Source organism: Cariama cristata, unplaced genomic scaffold (assembly GCF_000690535.1).
Source record: "Cariama cristata isolate BGI_N322 unplaced genomic scaffold, ASM69053v1 scaffold40482, whole genome shotgun sequence".
Classification (NCBI taxonomy): domain Eukaryota; kingdom Metazoa; phylum Chordata; class Aves; order Cariamiformes; family Cariamidae; genus Cariama; species Cariama cristata.
This window is the reverse complement of record NW_009605147.1, coordinates 13,460-30,843: the sequence shown is the minus strand read 5'-3', so window position 1 is coordinate 30,843 and position 17,384 is coordinate 13,460. Positions and strand designations below refer to the sequence as shown.

At 41.4% G+C, this 17,384-nt stretch overlaps 2 protein-coding genes across 2 annotated transcripts in view; one reads left to right on the top strand and one right to left on the bottom strand.

Moving 5' to 3' along the window:
- The window catches only part of WDFY4 (WDFY family member 4), a gene marked incomplete at its 3' end in the record, with an annotated part of 75,969 nt that overhangs the window by 48,078 nt on the left and 10,507 nt on the right, over positions 1-17,384 (top strand). Inside the window, exons 29-32 of the mRNA XM_009695848.1 lie at positions 7,638-7,786; positions 8,924-9,044; positions 10,811-10,896; positions 12,362-12,424. Of these exons, the coding sequence (XP_009694150.1) occupies positions 7,638-7,786; positions 8,924-9,044; positions 10,811-10,896; positions 12,362-12,424 (419 nt within the window). The remainder of the gene's footprint in view (positions 1-7,637; positions 7,787-8,923; positions 9,045-10,810; positions 10,897-12,361; positions 12,425-17,384) is intronic.
- LRRC18 (leucine rich repeat containing 18) lies at positions 15,328-16,116 on the bottom strand. The gene is given in 1 exon segment (XM_009695846.1): positions 15,328-16,116. A coding segment is annotated over 1 exon segment (789 nt).

Here is a 17,384-nt window from a genome sequence, read left to right as displayed (position 1 = left end):
TCATCTTCCTTACACAGTGTTAATTTATCACTAGAATATGTCCATCCTGAGCAGGCTCTATGAAAAAAATAGTATTTAATCCTGTAGTTACATGGTAACATAATGCATGTACAAAGGGGCTGAGTTCAGGCTGACTTGAGGATATGACTTTGCAACCATAATAGTGTTTTAAATTTTGTGTGGCATTCCCGAAGCTTCAAAATGGAAGCCTCTATCAGACCTCCCAAGAATAGCAGGCCAATGGCAGAATTGCTGAAAGTTGCAGGTATCACATTGACATCTGCTGGAGAAAGCACCTTTAGAGCCTTTCAAGCCCTTATAATGGCCTCTGCCAAAGTGGCAGCTGGAGGGGATAGGAGTATGGATATGGGCCTGTCCTGTAGAGGGAGGAATTTGCTAAAGAATAAATCTCCTCCACCGTGTGTCCCAACCCTGCCTTTGGAAAGGAGAGTGTGTTGCAGTGAGCACAGTTTCTTTCCTGATTATTTGAAGTTTAGCTTCAGCTGGTTTGCTCCTCTCAGCTGCCCCATTCTCCTTGTCCACATAGTGCAGCCTCCAGTTCTCAGGATTCTTCATCTCATCCTATCTCCCTTGCCCAGACAGTCCTAGTCTCTCCTCTGCAGTCACCCTACCCTAGATGGAGTGTCATTTCCAGTTATATGAAGCTCCTTGCTGTTCTTTCCGTTTCTTTCTATACTCTGCACCAGTTTCCTCTAGTCTCTATCAGCTTTCAGTGATCTGCTAGAGGCAGATCTAAAAACCAAAAACCTTGTATGCAGTGCTGGTGAAATGCAATTGTTGTGTTTTGGCTGTATGGGGGTACATAAATATGTGTAATTCACTAAATGAATATATCAAACCGCAGGTGCAGATTTACAGGTGTTGCTGTTAGGGCTGTCCTCTCAGAAGTTAGTGAGCTATCATACTCTGGCTGCTTTGGAGTATGTTGCAGAGGCTCCTTTGAGGTTATAGTGTATATGGCTAAAGATTATATTTTGCATGTATCTTTAGTATACTGAGACTGCACACACCATAGGCATGGAAGGAGAGGTTATATGTGATGTGGGTGATGTTACACAACATGTGCTGCTGCAGAGTTTTGCAAGAGATGCAAATAGGAACCTGTCCTGACCTAGTGTATCAACCTGCCTACCAAAGAGCCAACCCTTTAAATAACCCTGGCTTACCAGCAGAGACAGGGAGATTGGATTCCTGTATCTGCAACCTGAGCTACCAACTGCAAGATTGCCTTCCTGATCTTTACAAGCCTAAAGTAGTCCTGCTGGCTTGTTAATGTGCGGTTAGCACGTAATAGATGAAGAAAGTGTTGGAAGGCTTAGGCAATGGTTTTGGTGTAGAAATTCTGAATTTTGGAGAAAAGTAAGCCTCTGTTTTCCAGCAAGTCATTCCAGATGGTAAGAAATCCAAGCAGCTGGGGTAATGAATCTGAAATTAACAAGAGGGCACAGCCTAGCAGAAATCTGGGCACAATGCCTTTCCTTGAAGGAGGGGCTGGAGAGAGCACAGGAGATACCAAGAACAATAATAAAAGGGACTATCATAAATCAGAGGGAGTAGGATCCATGATCGGGAGAAAGGAGCTGATTAAAGAACAGGCTGAATTGAAAGAGGGAGCAGCTGTAAAGTTCAGCACCTAGGATGGGCAGAATGGTGCAGCAGCTCTGCATCCACTTGGTGGAGCCAGTGTTTTGAAGGGCATTGCACATACCTCACAGCTATGAATGGAATAGACTAATTTCAGTTTGAAGGGACCCACAGTGATCATCAAGTCCAACAGTCTGACCACTTCAGGGCCAACCAAAAGCTAAAGCATGTTATTGAGGGCATTGTCCAAATGCCTCTTAAACACTGACAGCTTTGGAGCAGCGACCACCTCTGTAGGAAGACTGTTCCAGTGTTTGACCACCTTCTTGGTAAAGAAATGCTTCTTCATGTCCAGTCTAAACCTCCCCTGGCACAGCTGTGAACCATTCCCATGCGCCCTGTCACTGGATATCAGAAAGAAGAGATCAGCACCTCCCTCTCCACTTGCCCTCCTCAGGAAGCTGTAAGAATGGAATGCAAAATACCAAGGCAGGCTGTTTTCATGGGAGCGCTATTACACTTCATTCCAGTGCGAGCATGAAGCAGTAAAGAACTTTACATGTGCTGATGTGCAGTGGGAACAGGAACTAGCTGTTGTGGTCAAAGTAGAGGACTGGGAAGCCAGGTCCTTGGCACAAGCCTTTTCTGTGCCTCAGTTTCTCCACTTCCCTCCCTGCTGGAGGAGCAGAGATTGTAATGGCTACCCCACTGCAGAAAGGAGTGCTAAGCAGTAATAAGGGTTTTCAGTGTGAAACTCTGCCTGTGTTGATATGTCAGTGTCTGAAGAAGGACAAGATGTTGCACATGATTACTCCTCTGACTTGCTCTATCTGGGTTTCTGCTGCAGTGGAGAGGCTGTTGGGAGCCCCTTCCACAGCCCATGTTCCTCCACCCCTACCCCAACTCAGTGAACAACTTTGCTCCTAGGTGCAAAGGACAGGGTCTGACTCATGCTGTGTCACAAAAAAACCCAGAGCATTTTTAGCCAGATCTCTGCTCTTCTGGATGTGCTCCTTCACCATACTACTTTGTGCTCCATGGATACCTCCTAGTATTCTCCCTTCATATCTGCTTCTGGGTTGCTTTTTTTCTTCTTGTGTTCACCTTGATGAAAAACATCTTTCAATTGTAAGGCTGTAGCTGCTCCCTGCATCTCTGCAGAGCTCCTGACAAACCCCAGGGCCCTGGCTGCCACCTCAAGCAAGCACAGCTGATCCCCTAATAGCTGTTTTCTGTAGAATGTTGCAGCAGGGAAAGGAGCAGGCAGACTTTGCTGTGGTTATTCCTGAGAGTCATAGGAGCAGTGGGAAGGGTATGAACTTGGGTGAACTGTCCTAAGGGGAAATTTAAGGGCTCATATTAGCTTTTGGCAGCATTTTCTGTTTGAGAGGAGCCTGGAGCGAGACAGAGATGTCTGGGTGTGCAAGAGGTATGAGCACAATCCTATTAGAACTGTCTTCCAGTTGCTATCATCAGCTAAGGGATGCCAACCTCTCAGGCTGGTGATGGGCCAGGACAGATGACAGCTTTCGTCACAGAAAGCAAGGACAAAGAGCAGTCCCAGTGCCCACAGCTATGTACAAGACAAGAACCTTCTTCTGCCACCTTCCCTTTCTCCAAATTATCTGATATTCTTTCCTTGCAGCATTCGGGAAGTTGTTAAAACTTGAGAAGTGCATGCAGAAGAAACACCTCCTACATGGGGTTTTTGCTCCAGTGGAGTAAGCGAGGGAGGGTCAGTGGAGGCTACTTGCAAAAAAGGAATGTTTCCTGCATCGTCTAAAGCAAAGTTGTGACCACAAGGTTTGCTTTCTAGTGATTGCAATGGTTTCACTCAAGTCTGAGCAGAAGAAATTTGATCCAATGTTTGTAACAGTTCAGATGTGCCCAAACTTGAGCCTAGAGTCCCTGCCACTAAAGACTAGGTCAAGCGGATTTACTTTCCTCTGGTCATTGAGCAGCTGGAGAGAATGAAGCAACCTGTCACATATTCTTAAGTTGTGATTAATGAGACGCATGTGTGGTGGTTTCAAGGTAAGATGAGACTTCAACAACCAGCAACCTAACAATCATTGCAGGAAAGGTCTTGTGAGTGGCACAGAGAGGTGGACCTGTATTGCTCTCACTTACTATGGTAACACAGATCTGTTTCCCTAGCAAAAAATTGTGAAAGCAACGTATTTGATTTCATGTACTCCTAGTAATTTTAAACTCTGTGGCCCTAAATAACATTGACTCTACTGACAGGTCCTTTGTGGCTGATGCACCCTGGGATTCCTCAGTACACAACAGAAAGGGCAGAAAGAATACATAACTACAGGTTCCACCTCTGTGATGCCTGATACAGTGCTACCTGAATGCATTGGGTTTATGTGTATTGTGTAAAGTTTTTATAGCTTTTGCTAAGCAAGTGATTAGAGACAGCTGTGAGTGTTTATAGGGAAACACGAGATGTAACAATGAGGAGGAACGGGATTCATGAAGTCCCTAAGCCACTGGTTGCTAAAGAGGTACATGAAGATCAAGAATCACTTCATACCTAGCACATTTCTTATAGTCTTTCCATAAGCTTCTGTTACTGAAATGCAGGATAGTTGTTTAGATAGACCTCTGAACTGACTTGGAGTAGCCATTCTTTTGTGCTTATTCTGTAAAAATGCTATGCTCAGGAGGTTGTGTGGCATGGGTAAGTGTGTTCCAGTGACATAATTTTGTGACACTAATTTCCTTGCATTGCATTTTTCCCCGGAAGGGACATGCTAACACTACTAGAGTCTGCAGGAATAGATGGCTAACCTCCTCCAGTGTTTTTGAAAATTATGTAAAGACTGTTTGTATCTTCAGGCATGTAATTCCTTAGGAAAACTGGCTCTTGAACTCCAGAGCAGATACGCTTTTATGGCTATTTGCTTAAATGCATCTGGAACATTTACAAACAGCTCTTCTGAAAAACAAGAAAAAGAAAAAAACCCACACCTTTAGCTTTAATTCCCTCGCACATCTGAATGAAGAGAGCAATCAAGAGATGCAGGGCTTTGGGCAATACCTTAGAAAGTAATTATTCAATTATTTTATGTCATGTTTGCTTCACTGATTAATGATTCTAGTGGCTGGTGAACTGGATTCTGTTCTGTTTTGACAGAAAAGGAAAGGGCTTTAGTATAGGGGCTCTAGTATTTCTAACAGTGCAGATGTATTTAATTGTTTGGCATGATAACATAAAATTGGCGAAATGGGTTTGGCTCTGGTGACTGTTACTGGTTGGATAATACAGAAGATAGAATATACTGGGGCTTAGAGTTTAAGGTTTGAGAAAGAGAGGTACATGCTTTCTCCCCTCTCAAGGCCTGCTAACGTGCCCGGGTCCTGCCTTAGGTGGAGTACAAAGTGATTATTTGTGCCAGACCGTATTAGTGATCCTGGGCAGGCCCCCTTCACAATCCAGGTGCCTCCCAAAACCACACACATGATCTCTGGTATATGGGCTGGGTTTGCTGAGGTGGGTCTCTTAGAAGTCTGGATTTCAACTTTGTGTCCATTTAGCAATTTTACACATCTGCCTGATATTTCAATATTCAGTTACTTTCCTTTTGGGAATAAGTGATCTTTCTGCTATTTAATTACTTCAGAAAACCCTGTGGTTTGCTGATGTGAGCAGAATTCCCTAGTATTCCCAGTGCAAGCATACACGCTTCTAACTTCATAATGGCACGCACGTGTGCAGGCACTCCAGTTCAGAGAGTCTGTGGTTGATGTATCCCCACAGAGACAGGTGTTCCTGTTGGATCTCCAGGAGAGGTGATGGAAAAACGCTAACTTCCTTTTAGAAATAATTTAGAGGGGAGACAGAAAGAGACTGAAAGGATTTTAATCAAAAATTACCTGCAGAAATCTTCCAGGGTTGTTTTTTTTTAAAGCCAGAATGAAAACAATCTTCTGTGCCCATTAAGTGATTTAAAAATGAAACCCCCGTTTTTTGATAAAATAATTGCCCTTCAGTAAAAAAACCTGAAATGTAGAAACAAGATTTTTATTTCAATTATTTATTAATTTATTATTTATGTTGTGCTGGCATCCAAGACTGAAAGCTTGTGTAGCAGTGTAGATCTGTTTCAGCTGACCTGAGTTAGCCTATGTGTATTTTGGGATGGAGGCAAGGAAGGTTGTAGATTTGGTTCCAGAAACAGTGAGGTAGGAACAAAGGCAAAAGTGACAGAGAACCATACTTACTCTACATATCATCATGTAGACTTTACATGATCTAGTAGAACCAATGCTATTTCTGGGTCATTTTTGCATGCACAAAAAATAATAAAGGACCTTTGTTCTTACGAAGTTTGGTAGAAGTAAGATCATTGAGATCTCAAGAGAAAAAACAGACTTTGTGATACTTCTCATACTTGACAATCAGTTCTCTCAAGAACATTGCACTAGATTTCTGAACCAGCAAACTTCTGTTATGTAAATACCTCTCAGATCTAATCCCTCTGTATGCAGCCCTCTGTTCTTGCAGTTTCAGATCGAATCAGCTTGCAAAATTTTACACTCATTTCTGGATTGTATGTAGCTCAGGATTGTGTTGATTTACAGGGAGCACTCAGCAGTGAGCAGTTTTCTTAGTACATAAGGTAGTATTAGTGTTTTAAGTTTTTGGGAGCATTAGTGTTTTCTTGTAGTATGACTGTTTGAAGGGATTTTTGCAAATAGTGGATGCTTCACCTGAGACTGGGCTAATAGGCTGATGATTAGCTCCTGCCTCCCTCCCTGGGAATATAGGAGATGCTGGTTCAAAGTTCTGGTCCAAACTGGGCACAGCAGTCAGTTGACCTTGCTCCTCCCAATTGACTGTGCTAACCAGTGGACTGCTCTTTTGGAACTGAGTATATATAGAGGATTGAATCAACAGACAAGAAAAATAAGGAACTTCTTGCCTCTAAATGTTAGGGAAATTATTCACAATGAATTACTGCTTGATTTAAAATCAGAATTTTAAGTTTCCTGCAGACCACAAAATTTTCCAGATTGTTGGGCTTTTCTGGTCTCTGTATTGGTCTGTTTCCTTTCTACACCATCTCTCAGCCATAGAAACTGTTCCAGAAAAAAGGCTTTTCTTTCTTCATCAAAACTGGTCAATTTCCAAGAAAACTTTCTATGAACTAGCATATATGACTGAAGAACTACTTTGTTGAAATATTCCCAATGCTTCTAAGTTGTGGCTTAAAAATTCCTTTATTTTAAGGGCCAAGTTAATTTGTTCAGGAGAAAGAAAAAGAAAGTGAGTCTTATGATCCCAAGGGAGGTTTTTTAAACTATTCCAGAATGTTTAACTAAGTCTTTAAGGCAACTAGAATCACAGATTCATGTATTTTGATTGGCCTTCTGTATAATATAGGAAGGAAAATTGCCAGTGCAAGGAGTTTTGTGTTACTGAGACTTCAATCCATTGTACGCTGATTCAGCTGTCCGTGGTGAGATAGATACCTAGAGTATTAGAACCTTTCCTTGCTAATTGCTCCCTGGGATCCCTTTGCAGGAATTTTTCAGGTATAGATTTCACTGGGATCTAAATAAAAGTATTTGCGTTTTCTCTGTATTCTAAATACATGAATATTTATTATATACCACTGTTTATCTGTATGATGCTGTGTAAGTCACTTCTTACCTCAGTGCTTCAAACCCCTGCCTGTGTAGTAAGTATTGCTGTCTAACAAGTTTTGCAGTGCTGACTCCTGCAATGTTTGCAAGCTCTTCATGTTCTGTAGTGGTGTTGCCAAATATAGCCACAGATAGATGGCGAAAGAACAGATTTACTGGGGGAAAAGGGCATCAGACCCTCCCACTACTAGTACTACAGAGGCATGCACTGTCAATCATACATAATTTTGTGACTGCATCCATATAGACATGCCAATCAAGATGGCAGCTGTTTTGGTACAAACATGTGTCCTGCTGCATCATTGGGTCTTGCTCCCTGCTGTCCCTTTCTCCTGTGTTACCCACTCCTGGCTTTATTATGCTTGATTCCGTACTAGGTCACATTCAAGTGCTCTGTGGCAGTTGTGCAGGGGCATACCACACTGGAAGGAGTGCTGCTCTTCGGCAAAGAGCACTTTTACATCTGTGAGTGCTTTGTGTTATCCCCTTTAGAAGAAGTCTACTGTACACGTCACTGCTTGTCCAGGTGAGTAATTCTTTCCTCCTGGAGGTCTGATTGGTTAACTTCAGTGTTGGCACATGGATGCCTAGAATTTGCACAGTCTTTGAGGGGATTTCAAGAGGGATATTAGCATGGCAAGAAGTTTGCCATCCTTTCTATCTGTTCACAGAATTGTTTTAACATAACTAACATAGGTGCTTGTTCACAGGCTTTGGAGGTGCAACAAGAACTCCCAGCTCCAACAGATGGAGATGGTGGGGAGTCTAACACATACGTTGCTGTTTTCCAATTCTTTTAAAGTGTTGCTAATGTTTCTTTCTGATTGGCTCCCATCTTTTATTCATACGGAACAGTCATTACAAGACCCTTTAGCTTCATTGTCTCATAAGTTTTTTGTTTGTTTCTCCAAGACAGAATTGTAATTAATATTTGGCACACTGCTATCATCTTTGACTCATGATTTATTGAAACTGATCAATATTGAAAATGAGTCTGTTAGACTTAGCTCTTTGTGCATACTGTGTGCTCATGTGCAAAACCCAGTGGGACGGTGAGTAACTCAGTGTTTTTACTCCCTGAGTGTCTGCTCTGCATCCGTTTCTTACTAAGTCCAATATCAGTCAATCTGATCAGGTGACTTAAGGATTGATTGGACTGGGTCTGATAAAAGCTTAGGTTGTTTTTCTAAGGGATTTTCTATGGGCTGGTCTGTAGATAGCAATTGCAGTACATGTACACAACTAAACTAATAATGAATTAATTGCTTAATTATTAGTTCCAATTAATTGCTGTTTATAATAGCTGTGTGTTGATATGATGCTTGCCCTTGACCTAGGCTTTCAGGTTCTCCAACCAAGCTTCTTCCTGTGCTGCTTCTCAGACTTCAGTGTGTGCAAAATATTGCCGTCTGCCTATTTACATGCACTAAAATAATTCCATACCTACCCTTAACCTCCACAGGCTCTTTATTTTATTTTGGGAATTAGTACAAAATCTGCCTTCAGTATTTATTTTTGTTTTCAATTCATGTATGTTCCAGTTGATCTTGCTGTCTCTTAGTATTTTTATCCTTCTTTAGGGAGGACTTGGATGTTCATGACAGCTCTCCTGATCTTTTTTGTTTCAAATTATTTTTTCTTTCTTTATATTCCTCTCTTCCAGTATCAGTGATCCGTTTATTTTCAACTTATGTCATAAAGATCATGCTGTGGGAGACCAGATGTGTTCCCGTTATTCGTATCAGGATATAAAAGAGATTCACCTGATGCGCTTTCTTCTGCAGGTAGGAACTAACTGCGTGGTCATTTGAGGGAAAGCTGCACCAGCAGTAATGACATACGACTGAAAACTACTTGCACAATTTTTACTACGACTGCTCAGATTTCTCTGCTTGAGTCCCAAAATACTTTTGCTCCCATCATTGCTTCATTAGCCTTTGGTAATACAAACTCCTTCTTGTATTCACCAGAGTGTTTAAGCACCCTTACTGCAGTGGTTGGCTGCTTAGTTGTTAGGCTAACAATGTTCTTCACAGTTTATCTCAATATTTTTGAAAATAAGACTTGAAGTCAATTTCTTGTGTTTTGATGGAAGCTCCCAGTAAGTGTCTGGCTTTGAGTAACACTCAGCTCCTGCAGACTTCAGTAATTTTGGACATCAGTGGATTATGGGTATGTGTAACACACTTAACCTAGGCCTCTTGGAGTAACTTTCAAGTTGTGTGTGTGAGTCAATATATGAATCGTAAGTCGGAGCAGAGGATTTGAATCTGCTGTGCCTTTAGCTGCACTACCCAGAAGCCACTCATGACAAGTAGCCTGGTACCCTTTTAGTTTTGTCTGGTTTAGATGAGCCTGTGACGAGAATCACAGAAGAGCTGTAGCTAGAGCCCCTTGCAGCACCAGAGCCTGTACTTGCTCTAGAGGGTTTTGGTACAGTCTAAATAGTAATTGAAAGATTTTGTTTGTCAAAAATACGGAGTTTTGAAGCAGCTATAACTAGTTACCTGTTATTTTGGATCCATTTTTAGAAGGTTGAGATCCAACAGATAATTAAGAAATCAAGAAAGAGTTGGAGAAAATGAGACTGATAATTGTCTTATGTCATGTAGTATGGCACTCATCCATGACTCAACCCTGGTTTATTTTATATTTAATTATCTATGCAAAATGGATAATTTCAGTAGATAAGATTTGCTTCAGGATATAGCATATCTGAGTGGTTAGGTCACTCTCTAAGCATGTGTAGGAATGTTAAGCCTTGTTCTGAGTAACTATATGAAGCTTATTTTCTTACATCACTGGTAAGCAACCTGAGCAATAGAACTGTCACCTCTTCTGTTTTGTGAATAGCATCAAAGTTGCCAGTGGAATCTTGCTCCCTTCTCATATATTCAAACATATGTGTATGCCTGGATTTTTTTAAACATGTGAAGTGGAAATGTTTTGTGTGACCCAAAGTGAAAAATGGAGATGAGTGAAAACAGTCTTTGAATGGGCTTGGGGCAAAGGCAGAGCTTGCTGATTTGTGGGGTTTTTTTTGTGGTTTCTTGTTATCTTTTTTCTTTTTTGGTTTATTTTTGCTTTGTTTCAATTAATGAACTGAAAACTCAGGTATCTGTCAGGCTCTCAAATTCTTGCACTGGGACACCATGCTACAAACTGCTTTGAAAAAATATTGCAGAAAAAGAAAACTGAATCCCTGTGCTTTCCCTGCAGGACAGGTGGATCAGCTGTTCAGGCAGCTACTGTGCCTCAGAGAGCTGATCTCCTGTTCATGGAGGTGGGTGATGGAACCAATATCTGGAGTTAGATTTTGCTTCAGAGAAGCATTTGAACTCCTAGTTAACCCAGTAGGACCATTCCTACAGTTGGAAAAAATGGGAATATTAGACATATTTGCTACACTTCTTCACACTTGAGACAAAGTCAAGGCCTTTTTTTTATTTTTTTTTTTAAAGCTCTGAAGAATTGGATAGGCCATGATGGACTCTGCAGCACTAAGCTTTGCTCTGCAGCTCTTCACAATGTAAATGTTTTACCTTTCCAGGAGATTGCCTTGGAAATATTCTTCAAAAATGGTTATTCCAGATTTCTTGTCTTCCATGACAGCGACCGAAATAAGATATTTAAGAGGTAATCACTACTTCATAATAACATGTGAACACCCAGGTGACAGTCCTGGTCTATCACCCCTATTTATCCTGGCTTCAGAGGTCTGTCTTGTGCTGCCCCAGGGGCTTTTTCTTCAGTTGCAGCTCCTTGGTCTTTAATGGGTTATGCTTAAGCAAAGCTATAAAATTTTCCTTTCGCTGACCTGTGAATTCTTCAGACCATTATATAGCCATTGATTTATCAAGTGAGCTAGTGCACGTGTAGACTCTTCTAGCACCCAGCAGTGTGTTGTGTGTCCCTGCATCCCAGGAAATTGCAACTATAGCTGTGCTGCTTCCTCTCACTGAGATGACAAAGACCTCCATCTCACTTCACAGTACTGGGTGAAAGAAGGTTTCTTCTTGCTTTCTTCGAACACACAAAGTGTCATTAGATTCCTTAAGAATAAAATGTTTCTGCCTCTCTGACTTTGACTTTATCCTTGGTGTGGAGTTAACCTTTAACAATGGAATTTTTGTTCAAAAAAGGTTTCTCCTTATGTTCTTGTCTAATTCAATGGAACTTGAATGTAAGACTCTGACATGATTAATTTGCACTTTGTTTTCTTGCCTTTTTTTTTTTTTTTTTTTTCTACTGCAGTTCTGGCCATTATATCAGGTTTACTTTCACTGTACTTTACACAGGAAAAAGACTTCAATATGTAGTATTTCCTGTGGTAAATTCTGCAGCCTGGACTGAGGATTGGTACTGTTAATTTCTAAACAATCATAGCAGTTCCTTCTGCTCCTGAAATCTCTGAGAAGTTTCTAATGGAGTATTGCTTAAAAAGGTCATGCAGATTTATCTATTCTTCCTTTCTAAACTGGCAACATAGGATGGCTACTTAAAATCACCGGGTTCTGCCCCAGAGCCAGCTGCTTTGTTTAGCCCCTATCTTTGCTGTCTCTCAGTTCTGACAAATATCTCTTGGAGGAATCTTGCAGAGGCAGTTCAAGATAAGGTTTTGATTCTCAGCTGCCTGTAATGCCTCTCAGCTGAATGTCACCAAACCTATGTATTTCAAGGGTTTAGCATGTCTGACATCATAAATCCACAGTGAAAGCAAATAGGAATGGCTTAGACATGGGTTGGTATTCCTTTCTGGCATTTTTGCTAGATAAATGTCTGAGTGTGTTCTCATTCTCTGGCTTTAATTTATAGAACCTCAAGCCACCTGATCATAAGTCCATAGCCCTGTATATCAACTCAAGGTCCTGTTTGGGAAAGAAACTGCTTTTATCCAGCCCATAGGCAACTCCTTAATGTTATATGTATGCCTTTGCTGTGTTGTCTTGCAGCTTTGTCCTAGGTTAGAGTCTCAGTGAAATGCTGTGGTGTCCTTCAGGAAGAAAGTTGCTGTCAGGACATGATATAGATTATAGGCATATGTAATGTATACAGATAAACATTTAAATAACTATAATGTGACCTTTCATATCTCCTATAGATTTTGCTCTTTCCAACCTGCTTTGAAGTTGAAGGGGATAACAGAAGAGTCACTGAATATAAGGTAAAACATAGGAAACATTGGATAACTGTAGATAACTGCAATTGCGTGAATAAGTTGCCCCTTAAAAAAAAATAATCTAGAAACTTACCTATTTGTGCCCCCTATTTTAAAGATTCAAAGGTGTTCCCATAACTCCAAAAAGCATTCTAGTATATGGCATCCATAGTATGAAGACATGAAGAACATGTTGAGTATCTGACAGTGCATAGAGGATTAATAATTATTACATCCTTAGTATAACTTTCTTGGTAGACTCTACAAAGACAGGTAGTGTGGGAAGGAGACAGTCAGTGAGGTGAGGTTAAAGCTAATCCATAATGCCTCTGCATAATGTCCTCTTTATTGCATGGTTAGGGCAGACAGAGATAGATGTGCACATGGATGTTTTGGCATGTTATAGTAACTGTGCAGTGGAGATTCCAACTTGTTGTCCCTCAGATTTACCACTGTAGGGGAAAAAAGTTTTCTCCTAGTGTGACGTGATTGAGAGCATGTTCCATGCTGACCTTGAGTTACTTGCATACTTGTAACTCTTCTCAATTTGGGTATCTGAGTCCTAAGTGCCTAATTGGTGTCTTCTGAAATGATCACCTGGAGACTGGAATACTGTTGAGACCTGAGGGGCAGCTTACCCCTATGAGTTGTTGTGGCCTCTGTCAACTGGACTCTTCTTTATACTTTTCACTACCTGTTATAGGTCATTACCTATCTTGTAAGTGAACATTCTCACCCCTGAGTACCAGCCATCAGCTTGCAAAATGTGTCAGTGCAGTATGCAGCCAGCCCTGGCTCAAGCCTAACCTGTGCTAGAGGTCATGGTTGACTCTATGGAGCATCATGTATGTTCTGTGTAGAGTAACTAGTAACTCACCCCAGGGTTTCCTTTCCCTGTTCTTGCTGGGTGCTCAACAGGTGGGAACGTCTTGAGATAAGATCCACTATGGCTGCAGGAACTTTGGGCTTTAGCTGGGCTTGTGATTATTGTGAGAAACACTTGACTCATGTTTGGTCTGAGAGATTGAAGCAGGCTGTATGTCTAGGTCTGAAGTAACCTGTCCTGAATCCCGTAAATCTCTGCCTTCAGTTTTGCTCAGTTGGCTGAGAGAGGACCCTGTGTACCTTATTCACTCTGAGAATGTAAGGGACCTTTGGCATAGCTTTGGCTGGGCTATGTTAGAGCTTGAGCTGAAATAAAATAAACATAAGATAGTGCCACTGCCTAAGTAATGATCCCAGAAAAGTTGTGCTTAAGTGGAGAATAAGAGAAAATGACCCCGATGGGCATGCTTCCCTTCACCAAGCTCCAGTCTGGGAACTGAAGGACTGAGGACTTGATGAGTTTACTTTTCCCTTGTTTGAATTCTGGAGCCACTTCTGAGTCAGAAAAATTAAAGAACAGCATGAGGGGCTCCTTCCCCATATAGGGGACATTGGCCATCTTCCATAGCATCCCTGCTTTTTCTGCCCTACGTGAGACAGGGAGGCAGGCCAGACTAAGTTCTTTGCCCAGACACACTATTAATAATTGCACAGCTGAAGCATGGGAAGAAGAAATTACTAGTTTGATGTATCATATGACATTGAGATAGTAGCATTTCTGGGAAGCCCCATATCAGTTTTTCCATCTAGTCCATAGGAATAATACACAGGAGTTCTGACTCCTAGGCTCTACTGGAGTCATTTAAAAAATTATAATGGGCTGTTACTGGACAACTGTGTACTTTGCCTCTGGGACTTTATTCTTCATTTAAATATACTTAAATATTTGATGTCACCATATGTTACTACAGCCTCAGCCAGCACCTCTTTTCATGTCATGCTTGGCTGCTTTTATAATCTGCTCATTTGCTTGTACCTGTATATTGTTGTTTGCAGGCTGTCAGCACTCTCTACCCTAGGGATGTGATTTGAGCAAGTGAATGTGTACGCTCAGGTGCACATGTGCATGCGCACATATGAACAGAAAGCTAAAAGTACTGTGAGGACACCAGACCTGATTCCATCAATTCACCAACTGACTCTTGGAACACAGAAGAGGGTGACTCCTCTTTGTCACTGCTTAAGTGATATGCCCAGGACCCTTAAAAAGAGCAATCTTTTCCCTACTCCTTCTCCACCTTTCTTGGAGAGAGACTCAGAGGCAGACGAAGCACAATGAGTATAGGTAGTGGTGCTGATTGTGTTGTGCAAGTTAGAGATCACTGCACCGGGGTATAGCACCCAAAATCCCAGAGAACTTGCTTATGCAGAGTCTGGCCCCTTGATGGCAAACAGGATTGCTGGTTGTTTAGCTCTAAGCGCTGTGTTTGCACTGCTTAATTACTTGTGAGCATAACGTTTGTGTCTGCTGCCTCTGCTGAATTGGAATGGGTTCATGGTTCCTACACTGACAGTGCCTATCTAAGATTCTCTGAGGGGTTGGTGGCAGCCACCAGCAGCAGAAGGTTCCTAGGTCTGTTCCTTTTCCTCCAAATGGTATTTACTGAGTCTAGTTTAACTGTGTCTCACCATATGAAAATGAACAGGACTACTGTTTGGGGCTCAGTGGTGGAGTGGAGTCACTAGAAAAATTTATCTTTTCAAACATTCCTTTACTGGACACTTGCGGACACAAAAAAACCCACAAAAAAACCCAAACCAACGCAAACATGGAGAACATGTTGTAGGAACAGTCTCAGATGGAAATAGTCCTTTCTTTCCCAAATGCACCCTTTCCCAAATATACATCTGTTTTAGTTGTTTTGGATTTCATTTTAGAAACCACACAGATCTACTGCTTCTAAAACTGAGTAGATCTTTAAAGGAAAAGAACTGCAGGAAAAGGGAGGAGGAAGGAGGTCAGCTTTTTATTAACTTTGGGCTGGACTTCGTGGGACACGGTCTGTGGAGTGCCTTGGTATATTTCAGGGATGTTTGCCTCTTAATCTCCATTCTTCTTAGTTATCCTTTGCAGGGGAATTGGGTGTAAGGAGTACAGGGAAACTTGGCTTCTTTGAGGGGCTAGGTGTCACATTCTTTAATTTGTTCAGCTTGTCCTTCTCATACTGACACATCTTCAGACAGGAACAGCATAGGTCTTTCTCTTGTACTAAGTAAAGAGTTTCTGTGCGTTTAATGGAGTCAACATGCTCGTCTTGCTTTGTTGGATCTGGGAAAGGGTTTCTTTTTGTATTCACTTTCTTGAGCTTGGGTAGATTTTTCACACTGTTTGGGATGGTGGTCAAGGCATTGTCAAAGAGACCTATCTCCTTAAGTTCCTTCAGAGCCCCAAGACTGGTGGGAATACTGTCAAGACAGTTCAAGCAAAGGTTGAGAATATGCAGGTTCTTGAGAAGGTTCAGGTCTTCTGGCAGATTTTTAGTGGTCAACTTGTTGTTGCATATATTCAGGTAGAAAATGTTCTGAAGCATACCTATTGCCTTGGGCAGCTCCTCAAGCTGCTTACTATGCAGGCCCAGCCAGCGTAGTTTCTGAAACTTCTGGATGCTGCTTGGAATCTTTTTTAACATGTTTCTGCTCAAATCAAGTTCATCCATGTCAGCCAGTTTCAGAATGCACTTGGGGAAGGTGGTGATACCCATCTTGCTTAAGTCAAGGTGACACCCTCCATCAAAAGATACCTATATAGAATTTTTGGTGATTTTCAAGGTGATCTTTTTCCCTTTTTGACCTTTTGCTTTCCCCTTGGCCATCTCTCCACTGACAGACAGACACACCAGACTCTGTGGATGAAATGTGGGAACTCCAGTAAAGCCTTTGAAAGTAGTGGCTGTTACTCCCTAATTAAAAACAAAATAATCACATAGTTATAAATGAACATGTGACTACTGGACTCTTCAGAAGTCTTTTTTTTTTTTTTAAGATCAGGACTTTTCAACCCTAAAGCTGCAACTCAAAGTTCTTCCTGAAAGGATTTTGAGTAGGTGAAATTCTAATAATTTATAATATTATTTTATTGCATTGTAACACTTATATTACATTACAGGGTGAAATCACAAGTGGGAGAAATTTGCGGTCTTTCAACCCTAGATACTGATTTGAGCTCTACATGTAATGAAACTGAGTGAAATGTGTTATTATACATCAGCCTTTTGAGGATCTGAGCAAAACATATTGTGGGTCTCAGTCCAGTCCTTAGGGACTACACTAAAAGAAGTTATCCAACATTGTACTTATTCTATCAGACCAACAGGTTGCCTTATTTACAGGCCTGGCATCTATTGACTGGTTGGTTAAACATTCTGTTTAATGGACCTCAGATTTAGGCTTTGGATGCTATTAAAAGATTAAATATTTAAAGCAAATGGTTGACGATCTTGTTTTAACCAGGACCTCAGGAAAATAGTGGACTCCCAGATTTGCCAGGACTGCTTGCAGTTCATACATCATTTGCAAGGCAGACTGCAAAAGGGAGTCTGTGTCAGTGCTGCTTAATGACATCTTAAACCAGGCCTTGCTAAGTGTCTCTTGTGCTTTCAAGGACAGACTCTGGATACTCTAACCTTGTCTTTCCATGTATGCTGTGGGACAGATGGACTCCTGCTGTGAAGGTGCCTGCCCTCAAAAAATGCATGTAGGTGTTCTGGTTGGACTTTCGACTTGTACTGATGCTCAGCATGTGCTAAGTGCTTTGTTGAATTGAGGCCTGTATGAGTAGTAGTCCACTATAGTCTCAGGTTTGGTGAACTCTCTCTGTAATCAAAGGTCATCAAATACAGCTGCTAATTATAGCTAGTGACAAAGGAAATAGGGTGATTCCCTGGAAATGGATGACAATATCCCTCTCAACCAGAGTGCAGAGAGGAGCACGGGTTACAGCTGGCTAATCTCAGGATGGTCTGGGTGCTCTGGCATTTAATTGTGATGAGTCAAATTGCAGCTTTGATGAATGATTGGGACAAAATATGGATTTGTCTACAATACATTTCCCTATTAGAAAGGCTTCATTACAAACCCTTCA